This window comes from Polistes dominula, unplaced genomic scaffold, assembly GCF_049000335.1.
Source record: "Polistes dominula isolate Pdom_NZ unplaced genomic scaffold, Pdom_raw_medaka contig_37, whole genome shotgun sequence".
In the NCBI taxonomy this organism is placed as follows: Eukaryota; Metazoa; Arthropoda; class Insecta; order Hymenoptera; family Vespidae; genus Polistes; species Polistes dominula.
The window spans coordinates 3,414,027-3,425,239 of NW_028301169.1; the positions used below are offsets into that span (position 1 = coordinate 3,414,027).

Sequence of the window (11,213 nt, forward strand, 5' to 3'; positions counted from 1 at the left end):
AATTTATAATTTATTAATTTATTTTTTTTTACAACATAATCAAACACTATTATATATTATGAGTTGTTTTTGATATTTTTCTATGACCAGACACATAGACTTTAGAGATACATTTTGGTACATTTATCTATCATTAAAGTTTAAAACAAAATCAATTATACATGGGCGTATACATAGGTGTATTTATTTAATCGGAATTAGTTTGTCGTTCGTTAAAATGATAGAAAGAGAGATAGAAAATGAAGGGAAGTGGATGTTTGCTCGTTTTGCTTTGGCGAAAGAAAAATTCGGTCCTCTCTACTTATCGTTTTTCCTTTTCTATCTCTCTCTTCCTCTCTTTCGCTTTTACAGTTGCATAGCATCGACGATAACATAGAATTGTAAACTCGACGAACCGCAACGGTGGTCTATACCTTTCACCACTACCACCACCACCACCCCCTATTTCCTAATGCGACCGCTATACCCTTAACTAAATTGGATCTGTTAATTGAAGAGTGCAAAGCCCCATATAATTGAAACTCCAATGATAGCCTTCCAATTGTATCGAAATTCATCCTTTTTACTTGACTCTTCTTTCATTTCTCTTTCACTCTTTTTCAGGTTAAAAGTGATCACTGCAAAGATCGATACAGATCGTTCTTTCTTTCCTTTATACTTTCTTTTTCTTTTTCTCTTTTCATCTTTCTTCTTTCTTGTATTTTTCTTCATTTATCAAAAGCATCTCTCGATTTTAAACCAAGGTGTAAACTAAGAGTATACCTATGTATAGTTTTCTTTTCGAGTACCAATTAAGATTAATCGTTGGAAACGTTCAAATTATTTCCAACGCGTTTGGGGTAGTACTCCTTTGAATAATTTAACATCTAAGAATCGGATGCTTAAACTTATAAGTAACGGTTGAAAAATGGGAATCGATAAGACTTCATTCTTCGTTGGTTTATTTTTTCCATAATTGAACATTCTAAGATTATTTTATAACTCTGAAGATTTAACACGAAAGAAATTAACGAGGATTAATGTAACATTTCAAATAATCAATAATTAATCCAATTGTTTTCGTCTCTTCTATCGAATAATTATCTAGCGTATAAATTTAATATTACTATTGAAAAATATACTATTGAAAAATTTAGAGCTTATTCTTTTACAAAAATGTTTGGTCAATAAACAAAAATTAGTTTAACCAAAAAATAAATTGCTTCTATTAATATAACATTTCATATAAATTCTTATCTAGTTTATAACGTTGTAACTGAATTTTATAAATTATATATTATATATATTTTTTGTAATTTATAAACTCACGTATATCTATTTACAAAGATCGATAGTAAAAAAAAGGAATTATTTTAACTTTAGATTAACAAAACTTTTTAATCCCACTCAAATATAATTACCATATATTGTAAAAAAAAATACTAACGAAATAAATAATACTCTTAAAGTTATTAAATCATAAGATATAATATTAACAATAGATTATTATTTATTAGAGAGTAGAATATTTTTAAATATTATTAATCATTATATTTTTTCTAATATAATATCAATTCTCTATTAACCCTTAGAGTGCTATGGACGCATACATGCGTTTGGTAAAAATTACCAGAATGGTCTATCGACGCATATACGTGTTTGTTAATATTAATGTAACATAATGTAATGTATATATTAATTAATTAAATTATTAACAGTTAGAAACAAAAACTTTAATTATTAAATATAATTAATTATTAGAATCTAATTAATAATAAATTATTCCGTTTCTACAAAACATTTTAGTTAAAAGTATCTAACATTCAAAGGGTTAAAGATAATAAAATATAATAAGAAAAAGTAATAACATGACATAATAATATACGACATTATCAAAAGTTATATCAAATAAGTATATATAATATAAATCAAGTTGAAAAGGTATTATCGTTTTCATGGGTATGTTATTTTAAAATAACACGTATACGGTGTGTGTGTGTGTTCTGTCATGCCAGATAACCGTCCACTGTTTCGGAGACGAAGCGACGTTGCGGAGATGGTTGGTCTATGACCCTCGGCAAAGGGTTCAAGGGTGGAGGTTCGCTTCGTACATGCTTCTACACTCCAACGCGCTTCACCTTGTGCTCAATGTGCTCATCCAGCTGGTCCTGGCTACTCCACTCGAGGTAAGCTAATCGACTAAATTGCGAACCTCACACCTTCATCTCTCTCTCTCTCTCTCTCTCCATCTCATTCTATCTTACTCCCTTTGTGTATATATATATATATATATATATATATATATATATTTGTATGTATGTGTGTGTATATACACGCATATCACTTTCACTATTCACTCCATCGATCTGCCTGTTGGTCACGGAAACTCACAGCATTCTAGCCTTTGATCCAATGAAAGCTATAATTACTTCATTAAATTTTATACATTACAGTTTAACTATAAATTAATTATTAATTTTGTATATAACTAATATGTAATAGTTACGTAGTAAATTAATAATATAAATTGTAATACAAATATTATTTTGAAAATTATTTATAATTTAATGTTGCACGTTGTAATACATTTTTAAATTATATTATGAATATAATTAGATAGTATATACATATATATATATATATATATATTATATTCTCTCTTGAATCAAGATAATAATTTTCTAATGTGTTCGTAGTTAGAAAATTGTTCGAATAATTATACGATTTAATATATTACATTCCAGTTTATTAATAAATTAAATATTTTACGTTGAAAATAATTATCTTATTTGTTATTTATAAAAGAGTGTTGAAAATAATTAATTAAAATTAAACGAGATTTAAATATTACAAATAGACTTTATTTCTAATTTATTTTGATGGTTTCACATAAAAAAATTCGTAAATGAATTTAATTATGAAAATAATAATTCTCTAATTCATTTCTGAGCTGAGATGTAACGAAACGTTTTGTTAATTAATTAGTCGTATGCAACAGTTTACTAACGAATACATATTATTATTATTATTATTATTATTCAACATCTAATAAATAATAGTAGTAAATAATTCATTAGCTATTCCGTTTGTGTTTTATACAGGTTGAACAAGGAAGAATGGGAGTAGCAACAATTTATTTAGGTGGTGGTGTATGCGGAGCTTTAGGTGCTTCACTTTTGCAACCTAGTGTTTATCTAGTCGGAGCTTCGGCAGGAGTATACGCATTACTCACCAGTCATCTTGCTCATCTTTATTTGGTGAGCTAATTTATAAATATATATATATATATATATATATATATATCTGTATAAACGTTTCTTTAACTTTCATATTCAGATCATAATAGTATAAATACAAAATATTGTTTCATACATTTTTTATTCTTTCTAACAAAATTTTTTAATTTTATATTCAATATTTCCTATGAAGAATATATATTTATTTATTTATTTCATAACTCTGTAAATTGGAATTATATATTTATTTTTTTTATTTACGATTTTATTTATTCGTTTACAAGGATCCAAAATGGGTATAGTATTAATCATAAATTGCTATTTATTGTATTAGTATTGTGCAAGATTATTGATGAGTATCTATAATAATTTAATATTTCTATTAAAATATTAAACGCGCGCGAAATATTTTTATATGTAATTACCATTTATTGTACAAAGTCAATAATAGTAATATTATATTTAATATAATATAATATTATATTAAGTAATTAATATATAATTAATAATTATATTATATTATAATAATATTTAATATAATATAATATTACAATATTTATACAATATTTACTACAATATAATATACAATATTTATAATAAAATATCATCCTTAATAATCTGATTAATAATTGATTATTTATATTGAATAAAATATTGACCCATACTTATATAGTATTAATTTGATTAAAATACTAATGAAATAAATAGCACAGTGTTAATAATAAGATATTTACAATGACAGAGATCCTTAATACATTTTATGTTAGCCCTTAGATGTAATCGTTTTCAGTAACCCTACGGCTACGAAGACAAAGCGTATTTGTGACATGACACTGTGCGAAAACTCTGATATATAATCCAGTACGCTTGTCACAAAGGTGTTACTGTGACATAGCTATTGTGAAATAGATTTACATTTCGTACAATACAATACAATACAGTCAAAGTCAGTTTCTGTAGGTCTCGAGTTTAAACTAAAACCGGTAACTAAAAGTTCCTAGTTACAACTACGATTATAAAAAAAAAATAATTATAGAGAAAAAAAATTTTATTGGTGAATTAAACAACATTAAGTTTTAATGCTTTTCGTAAGATTATAAAAAAAAACTTACCTGTCTGTCGAAAAAAAAAAATTTGCAAATATTTCTATACTCTTTGTATGTTTTATTTATTTTAAATAAATTAAAGCTCTTGTGATTTTTATCATTTATTTAACTTATGTTAAATTTATAACTGGGGTTGAGAATAAAGTTGGAAGAAAAAAAAAGAAATAAATTAGGAAAAATGATGAATTAATTTTGATAAAATCATTTTGAACATGATAAGTGGAAAAATGTTAAATAAATATTATAAACAATTAATCAAATACGTGGTATTGTTTTCAGTGTCATGGTGAACTACGTTACGCAGGTTGGCGTTTAGGTGCTGTCTTATTACTGGCCAGTGCAGATTTTGCATCATTACCAATACCAGCATTAGTTGGTTGTGGAAGAGTTGGTTGGGCTGCACATGTTGCTGGTGCATTAGCCGGACCACTTCTTGGTCTTGCTGTCTTCCCTAAACAAAGCAAGAAGGATGCACGAGGACGAAGATTCGTCAGATTTGTCAGATTAATATCTGGCGTTAGCATATTGTTATTGATAGTAGGCGCCATTTTGGGAAACGTTTACATCATTGCATTACCCCAAGTAAGGAAACCCTCCTGACAGAGGATAGAAATGCTCGTCAAACTCTGTAGGAGGTCCTTTCTGATCGTCAAGATCCGTGAGGCTGCTGACAGTGTTTTCGAGTAAAATATATCAATGATCTAATAAGAAAACAAATAACAAAGAAATTAATCTCATATTTCGCGTGAGTTAATAAAAATAATTCACTTACCGAAAAAAAAAGAAGATAAATCACGCACGAGTTTGACTAACATCTGTAATTTTCATCTATAACAGATCTTTAAAAAAAAAAAAAAAAAAAAATGAAATAAAAGTAGCTCGTGTTGTTGTCAAACGAGCAAATTTTTAATACCAAAGAAAATGGCCGACGTAGAATTTCATTTCGATTGATCGAAAATTATTGTTTTCCTATTTATTTTATGAATTATTATTTGTTAAAAAAAAAAAAAAAAACAAGGGATTAGATCTATTAAATCGTTTAAAAAAAGGACTAGAAAAATTGTTACATCGTAAAAAGTTCGAACTCGTGACATTTTATTCTGTGTTCAAGTGTGTTCTGGCCCAATTTAAAACTATCGCTTTATAAGTGACAGGACAAGTTCGAAAGATCGAATAAACGTAGCGAAAATTGAACGTTGATAAAGAAATAGAAAAAAAAGAGTGAGAGAGAGAGAGATAATCAATTTAAAGGAATTCTCGCAAACGCGCGACGTTTCGATACACGCTTCTTCGTTTTTTACGTGTTCTACTGCCTCGTGAAAAATCGAAACGAAAATGCACGTTCGAACTCTATTACGCGTTCGACTAGTTTCGTTGCCATAGTTTATTCTATTGAATATAAAACCCACACAAAAAAAAATATATATATATATATGGATATAGAGAAAAAAAATGTATGAAAAACCAAAAAAATATTCAACACGCATCATATATATATATATATATGTATATATACGTGTAACTCGTCGAATTTGTAAAATTCACGAAAGTAAATGAATTTTTGCATTGACGTTGAACGTATTAATTACGTATTGTTATACGAGGAAAATTTAAATGAAGAAATAAAAATAAAAAAAATAAACGTTTGAAAAAAAAATCTTATATCGAATTGGAGATAAAAAAAAAAATAATCAATAATTAATAATCGTACATTAATTATTATCATCGTTAATATAATAAGAATTCGTGTTAATTATTTGCAAAACGTCTTAAATTTATGGATATAATTTATTAATAATATTCTTTATTCTTGTTTGTTTTATGAAGAATATGAATTTAAGATGTTTCAAATTAAACGAACAAAAACAAATAAGGATTCATGTTAATTATTTGCAAAATGTCTTAAATTTATAGATATAATTTATTTATTAATATTCTTCATTCTTGTTAATTTTGTGAAGAATATGAATTTAAGACGTTTTAAATTAAACGAACAAAAACAAGCTTTTAAGCTTATACGAGATTTAGATAGGAGCATTATTCTCTTACAATCTCCTTTTGAACGTTATCGATTAACATTAGAAAACTCGTAATAATATTATTATATCGAACAGTTAGAACATAGAAGAAAGGTAGGAAAGTGGTAGAGAAGAGAGAGTTATTCGTTCACGTTATATTAATTCCCGTTTTATAATAGGAATTCGTTTTGTAATTTATCAAAAGCATTTCTTAAGGTTTACATCGACGTTCTCAGCCCGTGTCTGAATATATTGAATATATATAGGTAAAAACGAATTTGATTTTCTCTTGACGTTATTAAAACGCGTTACTCTCTCGTCTAGAAATAAAATGAGAGTGAGAGTTAAAGTAAGAGAGAAATTTTACGTGCCGAGAAAAAGAATATCGATTGATCGTGAGAATATTATTTGAAATTTATTCGATTTTCGTATCTCATTCGTTCGAATGATGAAAAATAATCTTGTAAAAGAATGGAAAAGAAGGAAATTAAAACCACAAAAAGGAAACCAAATAAAAAAAACATAACAATACGATATTAACTAGTCCGAATAGAATTTTTCAACCGGTAGGAAAAGAATTTTGTTATTATTGGTTAACTCGTTGATTGTCAAATGAAAATTGTTCGTATAATATGAACTTGGGGTTTGAAAAGTTTTAAACATTTCGAAACGAAAAAAAAACTTTTCTTTTCCTCTTTTTTTTTTTTAAGTGAAAAAGTTAGTATGATGGAATAAAATTGTTTTTATATTTAGCTCGATACTTTTGAACTCCTCTATCCAAGTATTATATAATAATAATAATATTCAATCATTGGTTTGTTTTTAAATGTAGATGATAGAAAAAGATTTAATCAAATTTTGTATGGAATTTTTATTTGTACGACAGTCAACGTGTTAGTATAAGATAAAGGTATGTTATAATAAAAAATAAAAAAAAAATCCAAAAAAAAAAAAAATAAAATAAAAAAATATAAAAATAAAAATAAATAAGCTATGATGTCTCTCAACGAGACTCTCGATTGCATTATCTTCGATATATTCGCAAAACAAAATGACGTCACTAACGTAACATAACGATCGTAACGTAAAACGTCATGCACGTCACGTCACGTCACACGTCACACGTCACATGTCGAATCGCGATACGTCACACACGTTATAAAAGCTGCCAATATTATTATGATAAACTTACGAGTAATCATTTTCCCTCGTAACGTATATAGCGCCATATAGGGCCGAGTATATAAATATAAATATATATATATATATATATATATATGTATATATATAGTATATATACATTATGAATAAAAAAAAAATTAAAAAACGCAAAAAAAAAATAATTATTAATAATAATTTATATAATTAATAATAATAATAATAATTATATAATATAAGAGAATATTAAAAAAAAAAAAAAAAACAATTGTATGTGTTAAGAATCCTCGGCAAATTTACACGTTATGTACCTACCGTTTGTGTATGTACTTTGTACCTAGTCGTTTATCGATATTACACACGAGAGAGAGATATAAAGTGGCTGTGATTATGTTAGATTTATCCGTTTAAAAAAAAATATATAATAATAATAATATTAATAATTAAAAAAATAATAATAAAAGAAATACACAACAACGTATTGGAATAAGCTTGTACATAAAAAAGCATATATTAAATATATATAAACCCAAGATGAGATTATTATAATATACGAGAATGGGTTGAAAAGTTGTGAGCTTCGACAGTAAAAAATAAAATTTAAAAAAATATAAAATAAAAGTGAATTTGTCCGAGATATAAATAGTGTTTCTATGTTTGGCTCGATACTTTTCAATCCACCCATGTATAGTTGGCAAAATTTCATTCAAAAAATGGTTCACGTATATAAAAAAAAAACGATTACATATACATATATATATAAAAGAAGATCAATTTTATTCGATATTTATCAGATTATGCATATACATACAACAATATATTAGATAATTTTAAATACGAAACTTCCGATTAGTTCGATTACTTTCAATTCAAAATCGGAAATTTCATAATTAATTACATAATATTTATATCCAATATAATATATGTGAATGATCCATATTCAATGCTTGTTTTTTTTTCTTATTATGTATTACATTTTTATTAATATTTTATATTTATTTATTATTTTTCTTTCTTTTTTACGAAATGGATTTTTATTTGACATAATAAAAAAAACGTATACAACACAGGAATCGCGTGAACAGGTGAAACAAAAGTAAATTGATGAGAAAAGAAAAAAAAATGAAATATAATAGAATATTACTGTGTATAAATGATATTTATTACGCGTGTTACGTATATTTATGTGTATGTGTATATGTGCATACGTTCCGTATGGTTGTGTATGTACATATATATAGTACAAGCCTCTATGCGGCATTCAGAACGAAAGATTTACATCAATGGCCTTTTACACCATCGTGTAGAAATAAACGATGCACTTTTCTTTTACATACAACTGTTCGAAACGAACACGCAAACTTCGAGGGATACATTCTTCGTACAAGAAAATTTGAGGTATGTATTTACGTACATAATATCATTTTTCACTCTTCCTCTCACTCTCACTCTCTTTCTGTTTTTCTATCTCTCTGTTATTTTTTTTATTTTTTTTTTATTTTTATGTTCGTTCTGCTTAAAAAAGTGTACGAGAGAGTCAATAAGCAAGTAAGCGAATTGGTGTATCTTTTTGTAAAAGTGCAACGTATATGCATGTATGTATATACTTATTTATGAATGCATGTATGTATGTTTGTATGTATGTATGAAATGAAAATAATAAAAAATAAAAATAATAGCTAAATTACTCTCCAAAGAGTTGAACTATATAATATCGTTTAAATCACAATGAAAAAAATCTTTAATAACAAATACAAGATTAAATGTAATCACAAGCTTTTCTTTTTAAAGAAATTTACTTCTAATCGCGAGTGTATTATCTATTATAATGTCTGTGTGTAAATGTGTGGGGAATGGTAGAATATATTAAAAAAAAAAAAAAAAAACTTTCTATAAACCTTTCTCTCTCTCTCTCTCTCTCTTTTTTTTTAAATATAATGTTATGAGAAAAAAGAAAAAAAAAGAATATTTGATTCGTACTTATCCTTATAAAAAAAAAAAATAAATAAAATAAAATAAAAAATCGATCGTGCAAAATGAAAATTAATATTATAATATACCATTAGAGTTAATTAATTCGCAATTTATTTCTAAATGATACGTAAAGATTTGTAATATTATTTTACTTTTTCGTGTTACTTTTGAAGATGCATATAAAAGTATGTAAATACATGGGATAAACGTATAACATTACATTTATATACGGTTTTATTACGTATTCTCTTCCTTATTCGAATATTCGAATACTCGAAATAACGTTACAGTATCAGAGTGTTTATTTAACGTTTACTTGGTCGGGGTTATCTCACAAATACAAAGAATGGGAATTGCATTTAGGTATAAAACGTAACACGACTTTTCTCTTCTTTTTTTCTTTTTTTTTTTTTTTTAAAGGTTTTAAAGTGGATAAAATTTCTTTCTCCCTCACTTCTATTTCTTTATTTCTTTTTTTGTAAAGAGGAAATGTTATCCAACATCTATAGGTTACTATCACGTTCTTATCTATTGCATTTAAACGGTGAAGATTAATTGGTAAGATAAATCAAAATGGAATGGCACACATATATATGTGTGTACATATATATATATACGACTTAAACTGTAGGTATGTCTTCTCAGAAGATTTATACAGAGTGTCTCAAAATATGTGAACATAATTTAAAAAATGTATATAATAAAATAATACAAAATATAAGACATAACAGACATATTGTTTTCTTTTCTCTTGAAAAATTAATAATTACTCTAAAACATAATTTCACATTTCATGATACGAGTATCATAGATCGTACATTAGATCATTTTTGATAATACAATATTCACACTTTCAAATAAATCTCTTTTGACAAAATTATATTATTACAACAAATATCATTTACTAATTATAATTAAATAATAATTATTACAAATATTTTATTCTTAAACGATAAACACTGTAAGTATTTGTAAATACTTTTATTTAAAAAAGGAAATGTATAAAATGGAGAAATACTTTAATAAAAGCACATGTATTTTTTTCATTCTTATTTATGTACGTGTTATAGAGAAAATTTGAAAAACAGTAAGAACCTTTTGTGTGTACTTTTTTCTTATTTCTTAAAATAAATATCCTGTTTCTTTGAATTTACGTGCAGGAATCAAAATTGTTGAACGGTAGTGTATGTATTTATAAAAATAAAAAAACATATGTGTATATATGTGTATATATGTATGTAAAGAGAAACAAAGAAAGAAAAAGGGAAAGAGTGAAAGAGAGAGAGAGAGAAGGTGATGGGGTGGTAGGGAATGGGGTATGAGGATAAATGGGTTATAAAGGGTAATTCTCATTAAAAGATAGAGAAATGTGTTGAAGTGAACAAACGTCGTGCTAACTTTCGTCTTTATCCACTTATCCTTCAAGACACGAAAGGACTATTTCTTACAATTACATCCTGATCGATCCACCCAGTACGTGAATTCTCTTCCCTTCCCTTCCGAAGACTTCCATTTATAACCCGTTTACAACAACTGCTACTACTACTAACTCATGAAAAAATATTTTGTCGCGATAAATATTATAGAAAAGCCTATTTTTTGTTGTTTTTGGAAATTAAAACAAAAAAAGGAGTGAGAGTTTTTTTTTCTTTCTTATATATGTTTATTTGTACCCATAAATTATGAAAGTGGTCTAAAGTCAAAAATTAAAAATAAAAAAATGAGTTCATCAGTTAATGCAC

At 26.1% G+C, this 11,213-nt stretch overlaps 1 protein-coding gene across 1 annotated transcript in view; it reads left to right on the top strand.

Annotated features, from left to right (window-relative positions):
* rho-6 (serine protease rhomboid 6) overlaps positions 1 to 8,030 on the top strand; it is a 151,159-nt gene extending 143,129 nt beyond the window's left edge. Inside the window, exons 3-5 of the mRNA XM_015327613.2 lie at positions 1,995 to 2,165; positions 3,081 to 3,236; positions 4,601 to 8,030. Coding sequence (XP_015183099.1) covers positions 1,995 to 2,165; positions 3,081 to 3,236; positions 4,601 to 4,921 — 648 coding nt within the window. The 3' untranslated portion in view covers positions 4,922 to 8,030. The remainder of the gene's footprint in view (positions 1 to 1,994; positions 2,166 to 3,080; positions 3,237 to 4,600) is intronic.
* Positions 8,031 to 11,213: the final 3,183 nt, after the last annotated feature.